The following is a 27,641-nucleotide window of genomic DNA, read 5'->3' as shown; positions in this document are numbered from 1 at the left end:
TTTTCTTGAAAGAAAACATTTATTTAGAGTCTCTTCAGTTTCAAACAAAAGTAGAACAATGTTTTGCTTGGTTTTTTTTTTTTTTGCATTTTAAGCTTTCAGAGCACATATAGTATGTCGCATGTACAGCAAAATTCTTTTTCAGTGAATCCATTCCTGACTCATGTAAATATCAGAGTCACCAGGCAGATGAAGATTTGCTTTAAGGATAACTGCTTATAGACCTGCTTGAAAAATGACATGATTAAAACAGCTCATATTGTTTCTGACAACATAAATGCGAAAGACAACTCATAATCTTAATTCCAAAAGAAAACACTTTCCCAAATCTACCCCAAAATAAAAATAGCAATTTATATTTTTCTTAAAAGAACCCCAACAATTTAAAATAAGTTCCAAATATATACATATTCATAACTTAAGTATTCCTTTGCTCTGTACTTTAGACCCATGCAAGAGTTATGAGAGGAAAGATGAAAAATTCTTAGAGAGGTTTTTCTGAGAATGCAGTAAAACTCTTCACTCTGGCAAAGAATAAGGGGGTATACATCTTGTCAATTTCAAAAGCTGTGACTGCAGTCTCACCAGTTGATCTAGAAAGACAAAGTCAAAATATTAATTTCTAACTTAAAATCTCTTGAAGTCCTTTTATATTTCTTAGGGCACATAGGATATAATCATTCAGAATTTGTATGATCAACCGTAATATGAAGGTGAGAGGGAAGAAAGTGACGAATCTAGTCTCTTTCCTTTAAAAATAGTTAAGGGGGAAAATAGATAAGAAACTAAAGAACAAAAGTAATTGACCAGCACCAAAAAGGAAGGAGCCAAGACTACACACGTCTTATTTCTGGGACCATTTCCCTTTTACATCAGTTAAAACCCATCAGAGCTGCTTGCCACCTGTTTTGTACAATTTCTGAGCTTTGTTCTTCTCTACTGCTTGAGACCCTCTACCAGACTACAGCAGTAGAAGAACTGCCTTTTGGATTATCTACTGCTTTGAACTATGTGTGCCCCCCACTGAAGGCCAGGACTGGAGAGAAATACAAATAGCCTCTCACATCTGTAACTTCCCAATGGGTACGGAAAGTATATTATATATCTGAAAGTGATATGATCTCTAAACAACCTTTTTAAGCCCCCAACCATGCTGGTAGAACTGCTAATATATAGTACCCAGACCTTCTACTTCTCAAACTGCAGAATTTAAGAAGAAAGGTTATCTTATTGAAAGTCAGATGCCTGTGTTCTCTCAAACCTACATAAAATAATTTTATTATCTTTGTAAACTAATCTCTTCCTCTAACTTAAAAAGAAAAACTGGTTTTTATGCTGCATAATTAAAAATAACAGTATTTACAAATTAAGACTATTTTTCAATAGATGTTTCATACAGGTAAATCTTGTCTCCCCAAGTAAGCCTCTTGAGGGGGAAGAGACTATCTCATGTCTCATACTTCTCTCACATCTCTTGCTAGCTAGTATGTAGCACAGTAATGGGTACATACTTCAAAAGATCCGTAGTTTCACTGGTGTGGGGTACTCCTTCCCTGGTTGAAGATCACCACCCCTCGCATGCCTTAGTAGATGGTCTTCATGAAATGCTGTGGCCAAAAAAAATAATAAATTATCACCTGGTGGCCAACCTTCTGGTGATGAGTTTCTCTGAACTTAAGTTAAGCTGATTTCTCAGATGACAGACATAGTCTGTCAATGGTCTGGTACTCAAAGCCCTTCCAGCTTAGGAGGAGGCAACAGAGCTTGTGCTTTATTAGCATAACATGTGAGAACCCAGGATCACTTCCAGACTATGAGGACACAATGAAGTAGCGTTTGAGAGGAGGGAGGATGACAACGTAGGTGCTTAATATTTTCCCGGTGACTACTAATGAAAGGGAATGGGGGCATGCATAGTTCAGAAGAGTGGATAACCCAAGAATCACTTATATCTGGTCTAAGAATGCACTACTTGATGTTCTGAGAAGAAAAATGTTCCTAACTAAGTTTTGCTTAATATAACAATAAAACTAGTTTCCATTCCCCTACAACAAACTAAAAGGCGGTGGGAGAAAAGAAACCAAAGTTTAAAAGGTGCAAAGGAGAAAAGAAGGAAAGAGCATAGCATTAAAATTTTTTCCTGTATAACTTTAATCAATATAGAGTAAATTAGTATCATCATCGTACCCTGCAAAGAATCTCATCTACAACGAAGAATCCAAAATCTGATAGCCTGGGAAAGAAATAAAACGCTTTTTATGTAATATTTTTCCTTATTACACTCAAGACATTTGCTTACTTGTAAGTAATGTGGCAGGAATGATGTATCCAGACAAGCTTGTTGAATCTCTGATGGCCACTGGAACAAAGCTGGAGACCAACATGAAAACTTTGATCTGTTTCTTGCACAGGGACTCGACGAAAATATCTATATTTATAGTCGATTGGTTTCTATAAAAGAAAACGTAAGTAAGACCTAAGAACCTTTTCTCCTCTAATGATTATTTCTGTTTTAAGTGAAAGTGACCAAGATAACATTACTAATAATCCTATAATTCTATAGTTTGTGCCTTTTCAAAGCACTGTATTAGTTAACATCTCATTTAGTTCATCACAAAAATTCTATGAAATACACAGGTTGGGTAGAATTACCTGGTGTTTGTTTCTTTTTTTTTAGCTGAAAAAAACTGAGGCTCAAGGAATGGAATGACACTTATGAAGCTAGCTGGTGGAAGAACCATGACAAGAACTTGGGACCCAAGCCCCTGACACAAGGCAGCCTTCTTCTGCTACACTCCAAAGTTTCAAATACCCAGACTTTCTGACCCTCAGTCCACTGCTGGACTTGGATCTCCCTTCAAGGTAAAAATTTGTAAAGGAAAAGAAAAATAAAAGCAATTTATCATTTGCAATAATAAGGGACTTGTGGTGTGTGTTTTATTTTCATGATAGGACCCACTAAAAAATCATATTACATCAAGTGGGTTTAAAAAACACATTAACATGTGAGCAATAACAAATTTTTATTACTTTTTAGACATAAAACCAGATGGTTTTAGTTCCCCTTGTATGGGGACTCAAACTGTTGATGAGAGAAGGTTTAGTACATTCTGAGACCTCTCCTATGACATTACCCTGGGGGTAATACTATCAAAACCATAGTCAGCCATGACCTCTGCTACTTCTGTGGCCAGCTGACAGCTAGAGGTGGGACAGGAAGGGAAGCAGCAGATGGTCATAAAAGCAGAACTTTCCACAGACCAAAGTCTGTCCTATGTATTTCCTACATGACACCTAGGACTACAGGGCTACTGTCACACACCATTGTATTGAGGCACAGCTTAATTCCTTAAAGACAATAAGCACAAATAACTAGCTGGGATAGAGAAGAGGGCAGGAGTGGAAGTGTACAGAAAGTGAACACTTATAGAGTTAGTGTCTAATAATAAAATAGTGTCTGACAATAAAAACCCAAGAATGTCATGTTGCCAAAAACACCTGTTTGAATTGTGTAGTTCTTTTTTCCAAGAGAAGGAGGGGAGGGAAGGCTTTTTCTAGCTCATTTTCAATGGGAACAGAAATAATTTTCTAGTGGTATCCCTGACAAATCAATCAATCAGTCAAAAGAGTATTTATTAAATACCTGCTATGTGTCTGGCATTGTAAGTGCTAGGAATATAAAGAAAAAAAATGGAACAGTTCCTGCCTGGAAAGTACGTACATTTTATAAGGGGCAGCCAGACAGACACAGACACAGACACAAACACACAGACACACACACACAGACAGACACACAGACAGACACAGACAGAGACACAGACAGACACAGACAGAGACACAGACACACACACCCCCCCCCCCTAAGAATGATCAGTTTAGAAAACATACAGTCATTTCCTGTATCTTTTAAGGAACAGGACTAATGAATACCGGATTGAAGAAAGAAAATGACTCTTCCTTGTGTGACTGATCAATCAGCAAGTATTGCTTATGAACTGACTCTGTGCCAGGTACTGAACTAGACCCAGAGGATGGAAAGAAAAAGTGAGATGGTCCCTGCCCTCAAGAAGCTGCTCAAGGGCATGCATGCATACATTTAACACCGAATACAAGTACAGTAAACTGAAAGTCTGGGGGTTTTTTGGGAGGAGGGGTAGGAGTGGTCGCAGGTCCAAGGCAATACTAGAGTGGGGGCTCTGCAGGGAGCTCAGGGAGTCACTTTGGTGGCTGTTAATACAAAACAAACTGGGAAAGGACAAGATTCACACACTTACTTCTTCTTTTTTCTTAGTTATCACAGCAAATACTTTGGTTTGATTGTCTGTGTCCTGGGACAAGCGATAATGACCAAGTAGGATTGCATCAGTTCTAAAATAAGAGAAAAGTCCATTAGTTAGTTTTTAGATGTATGTAAGCCTTAAGAGAAAGGAGACCAATGACTGATGGACTCTGTAACAAGTTACTCTAACATATAGATTGGATGAAAAGACTCAACAAATAAAAACCTGCTATTCTTAGTTCGTAAACGAGGAACAATGGACTGTGGCTCCTCAGGGGTCGTCAGCACCATGACTTGGCCATCTGGAAAGAATCTCATATACCTGTGTTTGAAAAAAAGAGAACCCAAAAACACTACTGACACAAGTATACAATATATAAATCCTGGAAAAGCTGAACAAATTATGTTTTCTATGTTAAGATCTTCAGGTACTAAGGGGAGAGGAAAGGGTCAAGGTGGGTGGTAAGCAATAGGGTCTTTCATAATAAGATGCATTATTCTATCTGAAGAAACCAAATGCTGAAAAACATACTAATCTGTAGGACACCTAGGCTATTTCTGTACATCATTCTGTGTCTATAAAACTTGTATTTCACAGCCTAAAAACAACTGATTGAATAGCATAAAATAAGGATGACTGACGGCTCTAGAAGTTGATGATAAAAAACTGAAGGTTTTTATCTTTTTTTTTGGAAAAAAAATTCTGAGCTTCACTCACTGAAAGAATATTAATCATGAAAAAGCTGTCATATTATTTTTGCTAGGTAAACTGTTAATCCATGTCAAGTCGGACTGCTAGTCAACCTGAGAATAGATATTTCCACACTAATAAAGTTTTACTGCTGACTCATTAAAAAATCTATATTTCAAGAAAAAGACATTGAAGAAGAATCACAAGATTTTTGAACAGGTAAACAAGTGGTGGTGGTGGTGGTGGTAAACAAGTGCAATAAAGGTAAAAAGAGATTCTGGAAATCTGTATCGATGTACTGAACAGGTAAACAAGAAGAAATGTTCAAAATGTCACTTTTGGCATAATTAGAGATACTGAAATACTAGTTCTAATTCAAGTGCTTAGAGGATAGTTCCTGTGAATAATAATAATAAAGGCAGCAGGGACATTTATATATGAATGCCACATGATGTCAGAGCAAATAACTCTGGAGAAAAAAATCCAAACCAATCTGCATTGGACAAGAACAATTTTCCCATCTGAATCATACTTGGATAGATATAATTTTTCACTCACTCAGTTTACTACAGCTGTACCTGTAATATTCCACTTGGTGCCAGGCCCGATAGAAACCATCAAGCGATTGTTCGCCTTGACGTATATATGTAGTTTTGCTGATATAAACTCCTATGGAAAAGGAGCAGATTCTTAAAAGCAAGGCCATAAAAAGAAAAAAATACTTTAAAAGCCACAATTGTGTGTAGGTTAGAAATCTCCGTGTGTCCCTCCTGCCCCACTTTCGTCCTCCAAACATTTCTACTAAATATGCTGATTGTCACAATTCCATGTCAGCAAATACAAATGCATGGTATTCAATAAAAGTTCATGCTATGTTTCCATACTTCCTGACTTCTAAAAGCTTAACTTACCATCAAACCGAACACGGGGCCGTTCTAAAAACATCTCTCTCCATGAGGTGTAAGGAACAAGTTTAATACAACTTCTGCCCCAAACTTTCAAGCAGGCTAAACGCCAGATTTCAGGGTCCCTAGGTAATTAGAGCACATGTCCAGCTTCATTATACTGAATGGAATAAGTCCCACTACTTGGAGACAGAGAAATATATCAGTTATAGTAGTGCAAAGGGATTAAATAAGTCTTCACCTAACTTTAAATTTACTGCTTTTTGACTGAAATAACTGTGCAGCTATGGGGGGGGGGGGTCAACAATTAACAATGTTAATTTTTGAAACTCCTTTTATAGTTTTATTTAGCCATTATATTCTCTAAGGACTATGCTTTAATTGCTTTTACATGGTGAGATAATACATAAAAAACTGTTCCAATGAAAATTTCTCCTTTCTAATTCTGCCCCAATATTGTTTTTTTAATTATATGAAAGAATTAAAGGAATACAAGAGTGCTAAGTTCTTCAAAAATTAAGTGGCAACACAGTAAGTGCTTAATGCCACTTAAATTATGCCACAGAAATCCAATAAATAGTTATTTCAGATTCAATGGTAAAATGAAGAAACTGATACAAATTTTAAAAAAGATTAAAAACTTAAGATTCTAAAAAAACCCCAAAATTTACCCCTGAAAATTTCTTCCAATTTCAGGTATCAAAATATCCATTTGCTTGACATAAGCAGGCAGCAAAATATTAGAACCATTAACAGTTAATAAAATTCCATTATCCCCCCAAAACACACACACAGTTAGTGGCTTGCTCTGATCTAAATGCAAACCACTATTGATCAAAGATTTACTAAATTAATTTATATGTATCATCCAAGACAAAGAAAGAAGTACACCAAGTGATGAAAAAAATAATGGTCCAAGTAAGATTTCTCAAAAACATTTCTTTTCTAGCATGCAACTACCCAATGAAAGCAGCACACTATTCTACATGAAAGCAGATGAAGTTACGTTTATCTTACTGTACTACAGCTTTATTCAGAATACTGTTAACATGGAGTTCATAAGATTTAGAACTGGAGGAGGTTTTTGACATTATATAATCCAATCCCTTTTTACAGATGATAAAACAAAGGCCTAAACTTGCTCAAAGCCACACAGATTTACATACAATTCCAAAGCCAAATCCAGTGCTCTTTCAACTAAGGATTTTGAGTATACCACTTTATCACACTGTACAACTAATAATGGATGCAGCCTTCCCTCAACTGCATGTCATTTGGCTACTGAGTTAAATGTTTTCAAAAGTTAATACCTGGCACAAATATAGAATCCTCTGCAAACCAGAGACAACTGTTCTAATGACCGAAGATCCAAATCACTAGAAACCACCCATCGGAAAATATACATTAGGACTTCCATTGGCAAAACTGCAAACAAAATAGAATCATTAGAAAGACCATCATGTTAAAAAGTTTTTCCCTACATACCATTATGACTATCTTATTCCTGTTTTTATATAAAACAAATGAATAAATGGTTTCTATTTAACCGAAAATAAATAAACTATATTCTCTATGTATAGCATAGCATATTTGACTAATTCACATTTCTGAGCAAGAAGCTTTGTTACTCCAATCTATCCCAAGAAGAAAACAACTTTTTGGCTAAAGTTTGGAACTAGGGGGAGGGAGAGCGAAAACATCTGAGATATATAGAAGTGATTGTAGAAAACTGAACTGAAAATATACAAATTAATTTAAAAAATAAAAATAAAATCATCTTTTCTATCAAGTGGGTAAATATATATATCTTTGGAACTAAAATAAGGCTCCACTAAATAAAGCAGGTTATCTTCATACATCATCCAAAGCACTTATAATGCCTAACGCAGTAGATATAGGGAGCTGTCCAAACACAAAAATAAGTATTACAGACCTGCCCCCAGTCTAATCTACATTGTTTTTGATAGCAACAAAATATTACCCTATTAAATTTTTTGCACTTGCTTGAAAATTCCAATTGTATTTTGGGTCTGTAAACTCCCAAGGCAAATTTAACATATTTGCTTCAAACAAATAAAGTATAATCATTTTTAATCATTCACACTACCCCCAAATTCCTGTATATATTTACTGGTATAGAAGGCCTTTGGATCTCTTCAAAACCTCCTAGCTCCATTACAACATACAATCCTGACTCAAATATCTAACTTCTCAACTTTTACATTCTCCCTGCCAAAACCAGAAGTATCACCAATACAACACTGTGTCAAAATTTTTAAATTTTAACTGTCAAAAAACACATTAAGTAATTGGATTTCTTCCTATACTGTGGACTAGAACAACTGCTATATAGCTGGTAAAAATATTTGAAGATTTGATAAGCTTACTACATTTATAATGCGTCTTAAGTAAAAAGTATTTCTTGTCAAGTTTGAGCATCCAAGATTTCATACCTGAAATGTGAGTCTGGCTGGTGTCAAGCTCAGGCTGACAAAGTTTGAGCATGGATTCCTGAAAAGTAAGTTGCTGCTGGAAGTAGGACAATAAATCAGCCATTTTGCTATCATCATCATTATCCTCCATGCTTGGAGAGAAAGAGAAAAGGGGAGAAAGAAATGAAGTAAATACTTCAATCTATATACCTATAGACTGAAAATGGCCTTTTCTGAGCTCTCTCAATGTAAGAAAGACAATGGTGTGATAGATTATTCCTGATTTGCAAAGAAGTAACTTTGCTGTTTCATATTTTGTTTTTACAAAAAAGCTTAATAACGTCCATTAGGATTCTAAGAGGTTTGGAAGTATTTTGTGAGCATGTCCAGGATTTAATGAAGAGTTTAGTTTTATTTTTAAGTGGTACATAGGCTTCATGAGCTAAGTACAAAAAGTAACTTCAAGGACCAAAAGTTTTAAAATCATGTGGTTGAAGTGGTTTATGCATCAAGTCCTTCTTGAAAGAAAACATGAAATCTAATAGAGCAGATGTAGTACGTAGGGGGCAGTTCACTTTCTAAGAGTTTCCTAACAGATGTGTCCTAATTCATCTACCTTCTGTAAAGGAAGACAGTCAACTGGAAGATTTAAGCAGTGCTTCTAAATAATCTACCAGTGCAAACAATCGCAGTCCAGAGCTTTGGGAAGAGATTAATGGTTCACATTCTGTCCTTCATATAGTTAGTTATGAAGATAAAAAGACTTAACAAAAGGTTCAGAACAAGCTAAGAATTAGAGAGCCAATAAGGGCTTTTGCCCAAGAAGGGCAAGTTAAGTTCAGGAACCAGTTTCCTTCACTACAAAATAAATATAATAGCAATCGCACTACCAACCTTAAAGGATTGTTGTAAGGCAAGCATTTTACAAACTTTAAGTGCTACGTAATTATGAAATACTCTTATGCAAACTTAAGGGCTATTTTCTGAAAAAATTTTATAAGAAAAAGCAAGTAACTTATCAACTCTTTAAGAAAAGAGTTCAATTCTTAAATACTTTTCGTAGCATTAAAAGCTCATTTTAAAAGGAAGAAGGAGGAACAGTATTTCTATATTATATTCAATACAACTCTCTTCAACAAGTAATATGATGCAGTTATTCCCATATGGATTTTTTAAAAGCTACTAAAAGTTATTGGTGAGCTGACCCTACCCACATCTGAAAAAGGCTGTTAAGTGTATTTGACACTAGAAGTGTCAACTTCATTGGTGAACCAGATTAATATGTAATTGGAAAATATTTAACAAAATAAATAAAAATACAACACAAAAAAAAGTGAATTTGTGGTTTTCTAAGTCAATATGTGGCCCCCAGGGCATCTGTTTGAGTTTGACACCACTGTTGTATACTGCACTGTTACAAGCACAAGTTGGTAAATAGTTTGATTTGCTACCAAGTAATCTAAGCAAAATTTAAAAACACTAAATGATGTGAATTCCTTTTAATACAGTTTTTCTAAAACTTTGTATTTAAGATGAGTTCTGGAAACTTAGTATTTGTATTGGAAAATGTTTCTAAGAGTATGAAGAGTTTGTGGCAGCTCAAAAGAAAAGACTTTAGTAGTAGTCTTTCCTTCTCTTCACACAAACTGAGGTGGGAGTGGAGTGGGGGTAGCACACATCATAGGATCATAACACTAAAGCTGAAAGTTACCTCAAAATACACCAAGTTTGATCTCTTCATTTTATAGGTTTGCTTTACAGATTTACCAAGAAGTCAAATAAAGGTACCTTTTAATTAAATTCACAGTTCCATGTTCGACTCAGTAGTAGTAATACACTACCCAAACAGAAAAAATATCCCACTGATTAACACTGCAGTTTGATATTCATTTCTTTTTAAAATTGGCAGTTTAATATTTTTAATATTTTTTCACACATTCGAGTTTCTTGCCCTCACTTTAATTCCAGTGAAAGAGGTGTGCAAGACAGCGAAAGTCAAGTTTCCCCAGTAAGTTACTGTTAATTGACGAAGTCACTGAGAATAAGTTAGATAATAAGAAGGTCAGCAGACTGTAGGTAGACTCAACCAATCAAAAGACAGACAGTGGTCTTCAGAAAATTACAAAGTTTTTAATAAAGGAACCAAATCTACAGCTAGCTGGAACTAGCCAAGAAAAACGACCCAGAGTTACCTGGAGAAGATTTTTTTCACTGTACTTGCTTAATGAATCTCGTGCATGTAAACAGACACACCCCACATAAAATTATCCCTCCATTTTCTGATCATGGGTCCTATGGTAAAGCATGTTTGGGAGGGAGGATCACAACAAGGGTAGTTATGTTAACAGGCATGTAGAGAAGATAGTGACCTAATGAAGACTGGACCAATCCATCTCCTGGTAGGAGGATCTCTCTTGAACTAACAGTATATACAGCTCATTTCACTTCTGTATTCAGTGATCCCTCCTCAGCTGAAAAGATGGTGGGGGTCTGCTTCGGCCAAAGTGTTCAATTCCTCTGAACTCTGCTGTAATAAATTTTCCTTGATACCTTATTAGTGTCAAGTGTGTTTCCAACAGAGGCCTTTTGAAATTTAAGTTCAACTACACAAAGCCCCCCACACCATTTCAGTCTTATAAATAGCTTAAAAACATTTTCTAAACTTTTTTTTTTAGTCTCAAGTGTCCACTAGCACATACAATCAACATAGTAATGTTCTGAGATTTGATGACCTCCTAAAGCAAGACATTTCAATGAAACTTGAACTGATTTCCTTTAGAACCTGTATCTAAGACTTGGGATTGCAGCAGTAATAGTATCTACTATGTGTGAAAGTTACTGTGTCAAATGTTACAGGGGGAACTGAAATAAGAATAAGACATAGTCTCTGCTCTCTAGGAGCTTAAAAATTAGTAAGAAAGATAAGACATACAAGATAAGAGTGTGAAAATACAAAATGTTATGGGGGTTCAAAGGAGGAGTTCACTTCTGGATGGAGGTATCAAACAACACTGGAGGGAAAGAAAGGCACCTGAACTCGGTGTTGGAAAGATGGAAGGAACGGAACAAGTACAGCCAGGAGTCAGGGTATTCCAGGTAGAAGGAAGAACATGAATTAGAGGTATCAGCTTAAATTATTGTTTTAAAAAAGGCTATTTGAATATACTTTAGTCTTTCCCTATTTAAATTACTATTTAAAATAAAGGGACTTTAAAAATTTAAAAGTCATTCAGCTTAATTCTTTTTGATACCTTGCTCTTAATAAAAAATATTTCTCAATCACCAATTTTGGGCAAAGTCAAATGATCTGTTTAGAATTTTTATTTCCAAATTTTCATTCTTTAAATGTTTCTAAAACGTTGTTGATATAAATATAATTTGGGTGAAACTACATAATTGCCACTAATTTGCTATTATATATTTTGTCAATTGGGCAAAAATGCTCAAGTTTATCAGTTTTTATGCCACAGAGTAGATATGATGATTATACTCACTAGCTATTTCCAACACCGTCACCATCTGGAGCCCGGGTGTAAGTAATCTTGAACTCTATATCAGGTACAAGCTGCATAGCCCTACGATAAAACTTGATGGCTAAAAGAAGGAATAAAATGAAATTAAACACACTTTGTCACAGGTTCCATTTTATTTGGTGATTTTCTTTAAGCACACCAAAAATTCCTTTTTTCTGAATGTAGTAATTCTGAATGATTTACTTTTGTTTTACTGGAAATTCACAGTAATCAAGATTACTATAAAGCTAACTGATTGATAAATATATGTCCTCTTCTTATTAAAGCTGGTAAATCATATGAACTTTCAACTTAAAGTATTTACTTACAGTAATACTTAATAAAATACTTACAATATTTTGTTCCTCCTTACTAGACTGCAAATTCTTTGGGAGCAGGGACCAAAAGTTTTTCAAATCCAGTCCTCACATACATCTAGCATAATGGACGTATGCAGAGAAGACACCCAGTAAACATCTGTTGGATTTGAAATCCATCTTTACACTAACTTCCCCTGTGTATTTCCCCACTCTACATTTCTGGGGAGCTTTGAAACAGCAATTGCTTCTACTCAGTCAGTAAGTCAACAAACATTTATTAAGTGCCTACTCTATGCCGGCACTGGGCTAAGCCTGAAAATAAAAGGAAAGACAAAAGCTAGTTCCTGGCCCTGAGGAGCTCAAAATGTAATGAAGGAGAAGATGCAGACCAGAAATATACAAAAAAGTTATAAATTTATATACATATATATGTATATATATATATATATATATATATAGAGAGAGAGAGAGAGAGAGAGAGAGAGAGAGAGAGAGAGAGAGAGAGAGAGAGCGCGCATAAACAGGAAATAATCAACAGAGGGACAGCACTGCTGTCAGCTAAGAATTATCTAAGGAAAATGTACTTTTCCTTACCATCACAAGCAAGGAGTTAAATTGAAGGAACCACCAGTTGATGCTGAGAGTAGTAGAAATAGTAGAAGCCTGAAAGCCTTTTAAAAATTAGTTATTCTTCAATTTCTAATTATTCAGTGCATTTAAAAAATGTATACCCCTGGACTCTTCCCTGTCAGCCCCCACATCTCACGAGTTGCATGGCTTGCTCATTTCACCTCTGCTACATTCCTTTCTTCCCTCTCCTCTGGTATGTGCCACCACTTGGTCAGGTCCTCACACGTTCACTACTCAGACAGCCTGCTAGTGGCTCAGTCTGCTTCTAGTCTCTCTCCCATCCATCTTCTCTTTTCTTCCCTAAGTGATTTTCCTGAAGCACAAATCTCAGCATCTCCCCCTATTCAATAAACTCCAGTGGCTTCTAACACCTCCAGGAGGAAACAGAAAATCCTCTCCTAGGTCTTCAAAGACCCTCCCATGTACAGTGACATTGCCTTGCCTGCTCCTCAAACAAGGTACTCCATCTCCTGACTCCACACATTTTCACTGGCTGTCTCCCATGCCTGGCATGTGCTTCTTCCTCATCTAAACTTTTTCAAGAGCAATAGCATGGGACGAGTTCAAGGAAATCATCCTCTACCCCACATGTCAACACATATATTTTTGTAACTATCCCTGACAAAAGTGTATCTTTCTTCTATTCATCCTACTACATATTCTATTTGCAATAAGTGCTATGGTCACATTTTTCTTTTTAAGATTTCTTTCAAATATTAAGATATATTTTACTAATTCCTTTTGTTTTTATATAGTCCTTTCTGATTGTAGCTCACCCCCCTAGAATTAAACCATCTCTCATAACAAAGAAAAAGTACCTGATGAAAAATAACCATGGAAGTTTATGATACTAAGATCTCAGCTATGCTATAAAAATTCAGAATTAATGTTATAAATAAAAGACAATCAAGTGGGGGGGGGGGGAGAGAGGAAAAGAGGATATAGTGCCAGAGAAGAGTTGCAAAATTACAAAGCATAAGAGTGGCTCCAAAGAAGAGATATGAGAAGACACTATGGTGCAGCAGACGTCCTGGACCTTTGTTAAATTTTCAGTATGATCATTTATACCTTAAGAATCAGCAATGCTATAAATCAGGGTTTGATTTACTATGCTGATTGCCCAGACTTCAGAAAATGCTAATGGTACAGATGAAATTCTAAAGTGTATGCACATAAAATCCCGCCCCCCAGCCAGGTTGTTAAACATTCGAATTGTTAAACATTTAATTTTGTTCAACATTAGAACTGAACTCTTTGTAACAAAAAAACCCAATCCAACAAAAGATAACTATGGAAGCCCTGCACTGCTCTATAAACACTGCTTGAGCTCAGTAGAAGTGTAGTAGAATGCTCGAGGAATAAAATCATCACCAGACTGGAGACCTAGAGACTTAATAATTATTAAGTTAACAACAATAGTAACAATGATAACTGACATCTATGTAGCTTTAACGTTTCCAAAGTGCTCAAAATCCATTATTTCTTTTGATCCTTACAATAAGCCCTGTCCCCAGGCCACTCCTTTGCAGAGCTGAAAAAGTACATGGGTAGGGTACTTTGCACACATTTTTGGGTTCTTTCAAAGTATAAATTAGTTTTACTGATTTTTTTTCTCTTTCCCTTTTTTTTTTCCACTTTAAAAAATGTTTGTAATATGAAATGGCTCTCTTGGAGGGAGAAGAGAAGGGACAGTAGGAGAAATTCTGGTATATACAAAAACAAGTGATATCAATGAAAATGTATTTTTAAAAAATGAAATGCAGAGTATTGATTTTCTTGCACAATGACAATTCTACCAATTCACGCAACATTCTGCCCCATTAATCTCCCACCTCTCTGTTACAAGGAGGGAAATCACAGAACCACAGATTGGAAGACCCAGGCTGACCCTGGAAGTCATCAAATCCAAGCCTTCATTTTATAGATTAGAAAACAGACTCAGAGAGGTTACAGTGACACTTACCTAGGGTCACACAGCTACTAAGGGATCACACATTTAGAACTGGAAGAGAATTTAGAGGCCATCAAGTCCAACTCCATCTTTTTATAGCTGAGGAAACTGAGGCTCAAACATGTTAAATGAACTGCCCAGGGTCCCATTAGCTACCAAATTTCTGAGGCAGTATTCAAACCCAAGTCTAACGAGCTTCAGATCCAGTGCTCTACCTACCACACTACAGTCTATTTCTTGTTGTCTCTTCTCTAGGTCCAAGATCACTCATTATAATTACTCAATCTGTTGGGGGGTTTTTTAAGCATTCTTTTGATTTGAATTATTTTTGTATACTGTTCTTTATGATTCTGTTTATTTTTCTGCATTAGTTCATGCAAATCTTTCCATATTTCTATGAAGTCCTGAAATTCAACAATTCTCACTGCCTAATAACATACCAATACATTTATAAACTAGTGTGTTCTGTCACTTCATAACCAGCCTCACGCCTACTTTATTTCCAGTTCTTTGAAAGTGTTAAGACTAGTTTTCAATCTAACATTCATGCAAACCATGAATGGCCATGTGAAAACAGTCTAGGGTTACTAACAGCGAGAGGAATATATATTGAAACAACTCTCAGGTTGCACCTCATGGCATGCAAATTGACAAAGATGATAAAAAAAGAAACAGTCAGTGATGTATCAAGACAGATGGTATATTAACCCACTGTTGGTAGAACTGTGAATTGGATCAATGCTTCTGGATTATAAATTTTGAATTCGTATGAAAAATGAACTATTCATCCCCTGATTCTGTGAGCCCCAAATACTCCCTTCAAGGAAGTAAGAGACAAAAAGAAAGGTCCAATAAATACAAAAATATTCATCAGTATTTTGTGATAGCAAAGAATTAGAAATAATATGGGTATCCATCAAATGGGCAGCAGATGAAAAACTATGGTATATGAACGTAACAGAACATTATTATGCAATAAGAATACGAGGAATTTAGAGAAACATGGAAAAAACACTCCCATGCAGAGTGAAATAAACTATGAAAACTAAAAGTACAGCACACATAATGACTACAACAGTGTAAATGAAAAGATCACTAAAAGAAAGATAAACTGAGTAACGCAAAGATAAATGACGGTCCTGGAGAACGGATTCTGCAGCACACCTCCCTCCTCCTGGCAGAGAGGTGGGGAGCTACGAGGGCAGACCGCTGTCCTTTGTTAGATGTGGCCATCACACAAGACTCTGATGTTACCCTCTATTTCTCATTTGTATGCCCCACACAGGCAAGTCTTATCATTCCTATGGCCACAATATCGCTCCTATGTATCCTTTCCAAGCACCACCTCGGGCCAAGCCCTCTTTACCTTATGTCTTATCTACTGCTAAGCCCCCTGGTTGGTCCTACCTCAAGTCTCCCCCTACTCCAGTCCCTCTTCTCAGCACCCAATTCATCTTCCTAGAGCTTAGACCTGACCATTTCACTCCATTCCCATTCCCTCCAGAAACTCCAGTGGTTTCCCTAGTACCTCCAGGATCAAAAAAGAAAACCTAGATTTGGCTTTTAGATCTCTTTATAACCTGACCCCTTCTTACCTTTCCAATCTTCTTCCCTTTTACAAGCTTCCATGAACTCTACAATCTGGCAACTCTGGTGACTGCTGTTCCTCCCCCACAACTCTTAACTGTGTCTTTTCACTGGCAGACTCCCATGCCCCGAAGGCTATGTCCTTACCTTTGCCTCTGGTTCTCCCAGCTTCCTTCCAGACTCTGCTCAAATCCCACCTTATCCAAGGTGGGTCTCCCCTGGTCTCCCCCACTGCTAACACCTTTGCTCTGACTTCTTGTTTACACTGTATTCATCTTATAGGTACACAGTTGTTTGTATGTTACCTCCCCCACTAGAATTTGAGCTCCCTGACTGTGTTTTGCTTTTTTGGGAAGGAACGGAGAAGTGGGAGGGGGTTATCCTTGGCTCTTAGCAAAATACCTGGCACAAAGTCCTTAATAAAATGCTTGTTAAAAGTTTTCTTTGCTACATGAAAAGGTTCAGTCTGGAGGGTGGGAAATGACATGTACAAATGAAAAAAGGGCATTAATAATTATTTTAAGTACTTCTATGAGTATTCTGGTAAATACTGGAATTTTCTTTCTGTCTCTGACCTCCCAGGAATATATGCCTGGTAGTGGGATCACTAGCTCAAAGGTACAATTTAGCTACATTTATCACATAATTCCAATTTGTTTTCCAGAACAGGAAAACCAATTCACAATTCCACTAACAATGCATTACTGTCTTTACACAGACCTCCTAACTTTGACTGCTTAGTTTTGTTTTTTCAATTAAAAAAAAAAAAACAAAAACCTTTGTCATATTATAGATGTAAGTAAAACCCCAGAGTTTTAAAAATTTCCCTCTTATCAGGGATTTAGAGACAGGTTTTATATGGCCACTGATAAGTGTGCATTTCTTTTGAAAACTGTATCTTTTCACATTCATTTGTGTATTAGGGAATGGTTCTTGGTCTTACATAACGGTACTACCTCCTTAGATAATGCAGTTATGTTTTAAAGCCTTTACTTAGGAATTTTTAATCAATACTTTGTTGCAAAAATGAACATTGGGTGTGAAATGTCACAATTTCAGTTTATGTCAATCAAAAAGCATTTACCATCCTTCAGAAATGGAGTACATACTGAATCACTATCACATGCTGAGGTCACTGCTCTTCTTCTCATTCAGTAAGTACATCCATGACATAGCAACACACTATTCAATTACTAGTTTTAGGATCTAAAATCAATCAGTAAATTAAATCAACCATGATTGGTGTGATGAGTCCCCAATTTTGAACTTCCTTTCTTGAAGCAAATATATACCTTTTCTGCAACTTACAGTCTCAGGGAGCTACCTGGGCTCCTGATAAAGGACTTGCCTGGAGGTCACATGGTCAGTAAACATTGGAGATGAAACTCGAGCCCTGGGTGCTCCTGACTTAGAAGCCAATTCTCTCTCTCATATATCATGATGCCTCTCTGCACTACTAATGAGGATTGTATTAAAATCCAACAACTATTTATGAAGCACCTATTATGAAGTAAATATGAAGATATAAGGAATAGGACGCTGAAGGTACAAAGCTAAAACCAAAAAGGCTTTGCAAGGGAGGAAGTAGCACCTAAGGTGATCCTTGAAGGAAAGAAAGTAAGGATGTTAAGAAACAGAGATAAGGAGGGGTATGCCTCATACGCACGGTGAAAAGTCTGCGTGAAGGAACACAATAATGACAAAGTTTCTTATGCTTTATATTTTACAAAACACTTTCCTCACAACCTATGAATTAAGTTGTGGCAATTATTATCATCATTATCATTCCCATTTCATACAGAGAAGGGAACTGAGAGGTGGTGTGACATGGCATGGTCACATGGCAACTAAATGTCAGAATATGATATTGTAAACAAAGCACTCACTAGATATGAAATTGAAGTGCCTCAGTTTAAATCCCAACTCACCTACTGAATACTGCCACTTAACCTCTCAAGACCTCCTCACCTAGGGTTCATAAACTATATTCTTTTGTAATCTTAAAATTTACATTTTATATATTTAAAAAGATTATTCTGAAAAGGGGTCTATTGGCTTTACCAGACTGCTTCCAATGGATCTATGACACACAAAAATGGTTATGAACCCCTGAACTAAGGTTCTTTCCTATTTTAAAGTCTATAAACCTACTACGTGTGAGAGCCAGGATTCAAATACATTCTACTGCTCTTTCCACTATACCACCTCTTACAGAAATATACCATTCCAGCCCCAATGAAGCTTACTAATTTCAATATTTTTTCTGGTTTTCAAATCTCTTTAAAATAAAAGTATCTTTAAAAAGTCACTTTAAGAAACTGGGATCTTTCATTTCTCAACTGATAAGCAGTCAAAGAATACAAACAAAAATTATTTCTAAAAGAATTGCAAATGATTAACAACCACATAAATGAGTGCTTCAAGTGACCAAAACTAAGAGAAATACAAATCAAAACAACCCAGAGATTTTACTTTACTAGCAAACTGAAAAAGATGATGAAAGATAGGAACAGAAAATTTTGGAAGAAGTGTGGAAAGACCAGCCCAGTAACACACTGTTGCTAAAGATGTGAACTGGTCCAACCATTCTGAAATGGATTTGGAATTATATAAAAGAAGAGGCTAGAATCAGCATATCTCTTAACTCAAGAGATTCCACTGCTCGGTATATACCCCAAGGACGTCCCGGACAAAAAAAACAACAACAACAACAAAATAAAGACTGTACACACACCAAAATATGTCTAGCAGTACTTTTTATGGCAGCAAAGAATAGAAAACAAACTACATGCCCATCAAGAGGAGAATGACTAAACAAATTGAGTTATATGAATGCAGTGGAAACAACGAATATGAAGAATACAGAGAACAAATGTAAAGAGAAGCAAAAACTAGAAAAACATATACCATGATTTCAAGGATGCAAATGGAAAGCACAAAACCAAAACTAGACACTGTATAACTATAATCATCAAATGTGGGAGACAATGGTGTGATACGTTACATTTACTGTTAGACCGAGCTAATGTATTGACCAGCTTTGATGAACTGGTTTCCCCTCCTTTTCTTTTTTATTCTTTGTTACAGATAATAAATAAACACCTCCCCCAACCTCATCCCCAAGGCCCAAGCAACCCCATTCCCAGGCTACCTCCCACCTGAGATCTCTATAAACCCTGTCCTTTTGTTCCTTCATTACATCCTCACTGGTTCCAAAATTTTATGATTCTGGTACTGGTTTATTCTGGCACCAACACTTTTATCAACAATATCAAAAACAAACTTTTAAAATGTAACAAGGAGTAAATAGCAAGGAAGGTCTAGACTTGAGGCTTCACTGGTATAGGAGACTTCCAGTGTAGAAACTCCTTCTTCCAATGCAAATCAGCAATTTATCTGTAATTTAAGAGTCCTAGAAAGCTTTATAAAGTACTTAGAGGTTAATGGCTTTGCCTGTGGTCACAAAGCCCAAGGTCATGTGTCAGAAACATGACTTGAATCCAAATGTTCCTGACTTCAAATTCTGCCCTCTTTGTAAAGTCATCAAATTTATTCTTATGGAAAAAGCCATCCAACAACAAAAAGTTGCTAGTGGGAAATGCTGTAATTATGTATTTAAACAGTATTAGTCTAGACAGGGCATTTTACCTTCATAAAGAGCTCCATTTTGCTCTTCTTCCACTGCTTTCAGGAACAGTTCTCTAGCCTGTAAAAACATGTAAGGACTTAACTTTACAAAAAAAAACAAAAAACACCACAAAGCCAAAGATGTAAATTTTCACTAAGCATGGCACTGACAGATTATTTAAAGTCTAGTTACATATTAAGAGAAATTTATTTGGATATTCAGGTCAGAATTCACACAAATGGAAAAAAAATTATGAGACAATGACATGTCTGCTTCTTTTACAGTACCAATAGCTAGTATCATCAGCTATTATTGTTTTATGGTTTGTAAAGTATTTTACATATGCTTTAGCAATTTGAGTTTTACAACAACATTTTGAAGTAGGTAATATTGTTATCACCCCATTTAACAAATGGGGAAATTGAGGCAGAGGTTACACGACTTGAGCAGGGTCACATATCTAGTAAATGTCTGAGGCTGTTGGCACTCAAAGCTTCCTGACTCCAAGCCTTGTGCTCTTTCCACTGCACCATACCTAACTGTTTCATTTGAAAGAACTTGAACCAATTTCTAGCTGAAGGTTTTCAAAACGGTATCTCACAGAGATATAATAACAGAGCAAAAGAGGAAAAGAAATTACACAAAACTTGCTCTACTTTATCTTTTGGGTTCCTCACAAGAAAGAAATGTTATATTCCTGAAAAACAAATTAATGTTTGGACAAGTGAATTCTTTCTTTTCATATAGACATTGATGTACCAGAGCTCACTAGCTCACTGGACCTTGATACAAGGTATTTCAGATGTCTTAGTGCATGTTTCAAGCTATTAGAGCTTTAAAATTAGAGCTTTGGGGATACCATATACTGTCAAGACCAAAAGATATCCTAGGGACATATCTGATACTGAAAATAGGACCTGAAGATGGAAAACAAATAGAAAGCGGTGCCATCCACAATCATGAAAAGGCAAAGTAGCCCAACAAAAGGTACAAAGTTGGTACCATCCAATTCAGCCTGGAAATGTTAGCTAAACTGATAGATATCAGCTATTACATTATTCTGACATGGAAAAAGTTACAAATTTATAAACTGACTTTACTTTGGTCAACAAGATCTTTCCAAATTCATATTTACTGAAAAAACTTCCAAGGAAGGCAAAGCTTGTCTAGTTGAATATCCCCCAAATGCTGAGAAAACATAAGTGACTACCCCATTACAAGTCTGAACAGTAGGGATCTTGAAACAGAGAAGACCCACGGTCCCTACCTTTTCTTCTTTTGCCTGATCTTGCTTTCCTTTGGTATCTGTAGCCTTCCCTAATGGCCCTCTTGTTGATCCCCTCGATGAACGAGTTTCTAAACCACTGGAACCTACACCAGGGGCAAGTTCAAACATCCACTGAGCTCGGAACATCTGGAGTTGTGCCTAAGAAAAAATGTTTAAATTCATTATTAATATAATTTTAGATTTTTAAAAAAGTGAGCAGCATAACTTTGAAACTGTAACATTTTAAACAGATCTATAACACCTATGTCTACTTTAAGCCTAATATTACAAGACCAGAAGGCAATAATTAAGTCTACCAAATTACAAAATTTATTTCACCAATAAAATACATATAACTACTTTACAATTTTCAGCTTCAAACAATTTGAAACAAACTATGTAAATTAGTATATGGTTCAGGACCCAAAAGAAATGAGTACATATTCCAAAGAAACTGTGCTATAGATAAGCCAAAATTGTAGTTAGATTTGTAAAAATAACTTACAGAATAAGGACTACTCAATGGAAGCCTTCTGATATTCATATAAAATCAGTCAATATCTCTCTGACACAAAAGCACTGGTAAAAATTCTTTGGGATGGTCAAAATTTTTCCTGGTGTAACATTTTTTATTGTACACATAAAGCTACACTTCGGTCACTCTTACTTCCACAGGGGGAAAAATCCAAAAAAAACCAAAACCATGATGCAATTTAAAAAAAACTTGCAATTATAAAAAAATAAAGGAAACTGCACTGCATATGTGAGCACTGGATTTTTAGACTTATGATCCACCATTTCCTATTATTTATGGAAGCCTCAAACTGGTCACCTATAAAATCAAGAAGCTGGAGCTGAGCATTTCAAAGTTCCTCCCAACTATAAGTCTGTGGTTCTTTATTTCCAAGGACTATGAAATAAGAACTAAGTGTGCGATGTAAAAAGGCATAGTAATAGAATTATAAATTCCTTGACAAGTATTGTGCTTTAATCATCTTTGCAACTGTTCAGTGCTTAGCATGTGACCCCATCAAACCACTGAATGAAATACCTGCAGATTAGCTTCTTCAGGACTCGTATTTTCATCATCTTCAGCTCTTTTGGAATCAGAGCGACAATCATCTTCTTCAGCTTCTGCCTAAGAGGAAAACATAGGCATTTCAAATTAAGAGTCTGACCTTAACATGTTCGGTGAAAATAATTTCACCAAAAACAATCTCAGTCCAACTGTTACAACATACTCATTTTCATACATTTAACATGGGACTTTCTATTCAAGCTCTTCTAGCATTTAAAGCCCTTCAGAAATGGATTCCAACCTACCTTCAAACTGGGCAATACATGTGGTAAAACCACTTTGCAAACCTTAAACTTACATACAAATGTTAACTATTATAATTATTGTTAATATCTTTCCAGAATTATTATACATTTCTCCCTTTCACATTTTCTGTCCCAGCTAAACTGGTCTTCCTGCTATTCAACACAAAGTATATTCTGAATCCTTACTCTCCTTCAAAGTTCAGTTCACTCACCACCTTCTACATGAAGACTTTCCTAATCTTACCAGCTGATGCTACTGCCTCTTCTCCCTAGTCCCCAATTACCTTACATTTCTTCTCCATGTATGTGTATATGTCCAAAACCAGCATGGTCTCAAAGGCAAGAAAAAACGGGTTGCAGTCCCACCTCTATCTTGTGACCCTAGGCAAGTCACAACCTCTCATGCTAGGCAATCTTCTATGATGAGAAACTGCAGAGAAGGTATCCCCTAAGGGCACTTCCTAACCTGAGGTCCCACTTCAATTAAATCACAGTTCCACGTCCTATCCCTGACCCTATAAACATATATGCCATCTATCCCAATAGAATGTAAAGTCCCTGAGGACTCTGACTACAGGATTGTGTGATTTGTGTCTTTGTATCAACAGCACCAGCACAGTGCCTGACACAGACAAGGTGCTTAATAAATACTTAATAATTATTAGATTGTGCTCATAAGGAATAAGGATCCTGAGAATTTATCAATAATAACTGCATGATCTCATTTTCAGTAATGATTTCTGCCTCCTCTACCGCCATACTTTTAAACCATGTTGTTAACAAGTGTACTGTTCTAAATTTCACCTCTCTCCCATATTCCCATCTGAAGCTCTCTTAACAGCCAAGGAATTTCCTACCTAAAAATTGCTATTAAAAGTGAACATTACATTGTATTTAGTTATAATCTGGTTTTGTGACTTTATTTTAACTCTCTTTACACTTTCGTACTTTCCAAAGGATTTAGATAAAAAAAGAAATGTATCTTACCCAAAGAATACCAGCTGACAAGAAATGGGAAACGTGCTCCTTCATTAAATACTGCTGTGAACTACCAACTTTTCTTATTTTGAGAAAGCTTCTGTTTTAACATAAATGTCTTTAGTTGGTTTGTTTTATCTGGTTCATTAATGCATATTTAGCAAGGAGTATTTTATAGTGTATTGTACAAGTTACAATAGCAAGTAACCAGAACACAATGTTTTACGTCTAGCTGAAGTAGAAACAGGACTCAAAGCGCTAGTGTCTAGGAGGCAAAAAAAATTTTTAATTACTAGCAGTGTTTCATGAAAATGAAATATTTCCTGACCTCTGGACAAATTCTTCATTACTCCAAGGATCTTGACTCAGAAAATAGTATATATCACTTTTGTTTTCAAAATGTTTTACAAAAATAGGCTAAGTTCCAAGCTGACCAGATTCATTAAATAGAGTATTTTTTTGATTAACTTTGGTTTGAGAGTTAGCAAATTAGAATATGTCATTCAAGTCTTTGGTAATGTGGCAACGCTGAAAGACAGATGAACTTGGAGAGTAAAGATATCTGTGTGCATATCCTGGCTCTGAAACTTATTGTTTGCCCACAGGCAAGTTACAACCTCCGAGTCTTAAGTTTCTACTACCGTAAAATGGGAATCTTTGAAATGCCTGCCAAAAGAAATTGTTGAAATAAAACACCTTTTAAAATTTTAAGTCACAACATGAATTATAACACAGATTGCTTGTTTTCCATAAGGGAATATTTCTAAAAATATGTTTGTTTCTAATTTCTACCAAATGGATTATTTTTCAAATGTATTGGGCAAGTTAATTCTTTAATGGAGTTACAGTAAATTATTTTGTAAAGAGACAATTTGTTAATATTAATTACTACTTATTTTCTTTTTCAATCCAGGTTTTCCTATGCACAATATGGGGTACAGCCAGACTGCTATAAGCAGGAATAATTCTAAAAAGAACAATTAATATCTGTGTGTTGCTTTAAAGAATAATAGAGAGCCCCCAAAAGTTGTTTTTTTCCCCACATCAGATAAGGATGTATCTCCTAGACTTTTCTTCCACAGTTATCCATAAAACTGAGCTCTTATGAGATTCTCCACAAGTAAAGCTGCTAGTTATAGTTACTACAGAAATGGAAAAGGACTTTGCTCAATACAGAATGTGGTCAGTCACATAAAAACTGTGGCAACCAAGGAAATTGCCTTGTATCTTCCTTTTATGGTTACCAGGAACAAATACGAAACTGAAATTTAACATAACATTCTAAAGACAGTAAGGTTATGGTACTAAATTTTAGCTGGATTTGAGTTTCCTTATGATGGCTAAGAAAATAATTTTGCCTTAGTCGTATATTTTCACTATTTTTTTGTAAAGTGCAGTATTCTCAATCTGCAGCATTACTTAGCAATAATTACAGATGACCGCTTCCTTTTTCTCTTATCTTCAGCAGTCAGACTTTAACTAGCCTTTCACTAACATAGTAAATGTTTAAGTCTTGAGCTAAGACTTTCAGGAGTTTTCAGAAAAATGATCATTAGGAAGGGAACAGTGTTTGCTCAACAATAAATTGTTATGGAGTTAAAAAAACAAATCAGAGCTCAACAAATTTGCTTTGGTCCTAGGAATCAAATCCCAAGTTCAGAAGCAAGTTTAATTTTTCAGGTTTCAAAGAAAGAAAGAAAGTGTGGGACAGGGAGAAAGAGAAGCCAGCAAGTTTTCATCACAGTGGCACCCAACTTTATTTAGACATTCAAATGTCTAAAAGAGAAGGGTCAACAAACAGTTTCCTTCAGAAAGGCTCAAAGAGAACACTTTAAACCTGATCTGAATACCTCCTTGATTACGAATACCATAATGAAGTCTGGTAGAAGTTTTAATAGTCATCTATCTTACCCAATTCCTACTCTTTTATCTTCCATTCCCTTCAACATTCTCCCCCATAACCTCTAAATGAAGTACAAAATGGTAGGTGCAACAAGAGAGTGGTTAATTAAAGGAACCCAAAGGTTTGTGATGGTATCTTGCGACAGTACTGTATTTAACTTTCATATTATCTCTCTTTTGAATACTTCTACTTTCCCACCATCCTTCCCTAAAGGACTTGGGAAAGACATTCTGCTTTGAAAACTTTCCAATCTAATACTTTTCCCACTATCCCTAAAATAAAGAATTTATAATGATATGGGAGAAAAAATCACAGGAATAATTTAATAATTCAGAATATTTTTCCTTGCACTATTAGAAGAAATGGAAAAAAAGAAAGCTAAAGTTGGAAGGAGCTATTAACCAGTAAATGAACCACTTAGTTTGGGACCATTCCTTGGTTGCTAAAACTATAAATTTAAAACATAAATTTAGCTACTTAAATTGGCAATTTATTTGGTACCAAAGAGATACATTTCACATCTCTGACCCCAGTTTCCTCATCTATAAAATGAAGGGATAGATTCAGGAATTCTTAACCTAGGGTCCAAGAACTTGTTTTAAAAAAAATACTTCAATAATTATTTCAATATAATTGGCCTCCTTTGCAATTCTATGCATATGAAAATATTATTCTGAGAATAGGGTCTCTTAAGTTTCACCAGACTACCAAAGGAAAACACTAGTCACAAAAGGTTAAGGACACCTGGTCTAGATCTTCCGGCTCCCTTTCAGCTCTGAATCCTATGATCCCGTGAAAGCTGACTTGCATAGATGGGAAACTCCATGTTCAAGTATGCAACAGTATCAAAGCATTCGCAGCTGTCAAGCTCTAGAAGCCTGATTACAAAGTGTCCACCTGGCAGGACACAGCCCACGCTATCAGCCTGGGCTCCTTCTTGCCTATCAGAAAACCTCCCCCAAAACTCAGCAAGTAAGGCTTTCACAACCAGAACTGCCTACCCAAAGTCTTCCCACCCACAGCCCTGGCTGCTGCGGTTCCCAGGGCTTCTTGCCCTGTCCACAGAGAGCTAGCTGCTGGCTCCCTGAAATTTCTGACTCCAAAAAAGGCAAACAGAGTATACCCACGAGCTAGAATGAGAACTGAAAATTTAATCTGGCCTCCCAGAGAGCAAAGTAACAAATCCTCTGATCTCTAAAGTTTCTTTCTAAAATTTTCCCATAGGCTCACTTTAATCAGATGAGGCCTGACCTGTCATTTGGGGGTGCGGTGGGGAGGGAGGCTGAATGGTCCCCAACAAAAAACGCAGCCTCTGGAATTTTCTGGATAGGTATAACTATTTCCCACCTGGAGGGGGTGAGGGAAGGGAGTGATGGGAATCCACAGGTTGCCAGGATGGGAGGGCTGTGGCAAGAATTCAAGTCCTGGTGCCAACCCAGCTTCAGACCCTTCCGAGCTAGTGCGAGTTGGTTCACCCGGCCTGCCTCGGTGTGCTCCTCTGTGAAATGGGGCCACCAGCAGCCCCCACCTCGCAGGGCTGCTCCCAGCACCTCGCAGTTTCATCAGCGTTTGTTTCTTTCCTTCCGAGCACGCTTGCGGTCTGCCAGACTAGGAGGGAGGCGGAGGGGGCCAGCCCACTTCTTTCACTCCCATGAAGTCAACCTGCATGGAGTATGCTCCTAGGAAGGGCCGGACTCTGGCCCCGCCAGCCCCGAGGTGGTGGGGGATGGGGAGGAGACAAGTTCCCCGCTTCAGGAGCCCCCGCCGCGGTCCCGCCCCCTCCCGACCCCCCGCCGCGCCCGGGCTCCATTACCATGCTGGCTGCGGCGGCTGCGGCCGCGGGGTCGGCGGGGCGCTGCCTCCCCGCGTCGGGCGGGCCCGGCCCCTCTCCCTGCCAGGGGCGCGGTGTCGCGGCTCGGTCTCTTCCTCCTCCTCCGGCCCGCCTGGCTTAGCAGAGTTCTCGGTCGGAGAAACGCACCAGGCAGCGGCAGTGACTGCGGGCCCGGCGGACGGCAGCCATCTTCCCGGAGCAGGGCGCCAGAGCGCGGCCGGCCGGGCTGGGGCGGGCCGGGGGCGGCGCGGGCGGGCGGGAGGACCGGAGGGCGGCGGGGCCTGGCTGGGGGCCGCCCACGGCCGGCCGAGGGGCGGCGGGGCCTACCGGGGAGGTGCGACGTCCGTCAGGCGGGCCGGCTCCGGTCGCGGCTCCGCTGCCGAGCTGCCTCCACAGCCGCCGAA

At 37.3% G+C, this 27,641-nt stretch overlaps 1 protein-coding gene across 2 annotated transcripts; it reads right to left on the bottom strand.

The window, feature by feature from the left end:
• Positions 1 to 27,134, bottom strand: FBXO9 (F-box protein 9). Of its 2 annotated transcripts, XR_011974320.1 has the most exons (14): positions 26,754 to 27,134; positions 22,254 to 22,340; positions 21,203 to 21,361; positions 19,956 to 20,013; positions 11,802 to 11,901; positions 8,329 to 8,459; positions 7,186 to 7,300; positions 5,882 to 6,000; positions 5,549 to 5,639; positions 4,506 to 4,601; positions 4,275 to 4,368; positions 2,300 to 2,451; positions 1,512 to 1,607; positions 1 to 593 (listed from the first exon to the last, which is right to left on the bottom strand). XR_011974320.1 is itself a non-coding variant. In XM_072642465.1 (13 exons), the coding sequence occupies exons 1-13, from the start codon at positions 26,967 to 26,969 to the stop codon at positions 485 to 487; spliced, it is 1,527 nt and encodes a 508-aa protein (XP_072498566.1). In that variant the 5' UTR covers positions 26,970 to 27,134; the 3' UTR covers positions 1 to 484. The 2 variants fall into 2 exon arrangements, 1 of the variants encoding a protein (XP_072498566.1); XM_072642465.1 differs by lacking the exon at positions 1,512 to 1,607.
• Positions 27,135 to 27,641: the final 507 nt, after the last annotated feature.

This window comes from Notamacropus eugenii, chromosome 2, assembly GCF_028372415.1.
Source record: "Notamacropus eugenii isolate mMacEug1 chromosome 2, mMacEug1.pri_v2, whole genome shotgun sequence".
In the NCBI taxonomy this organism is placed as follows: Eukaryota; Metazoa; Chordata; class Mammalia; order Diprotodontia; family Macropodidae; genus Notamacropus; species Notamacropus eugenii.
This window is presented reverse-complemented; position numbering and strand designations above follow the sequence as displayed.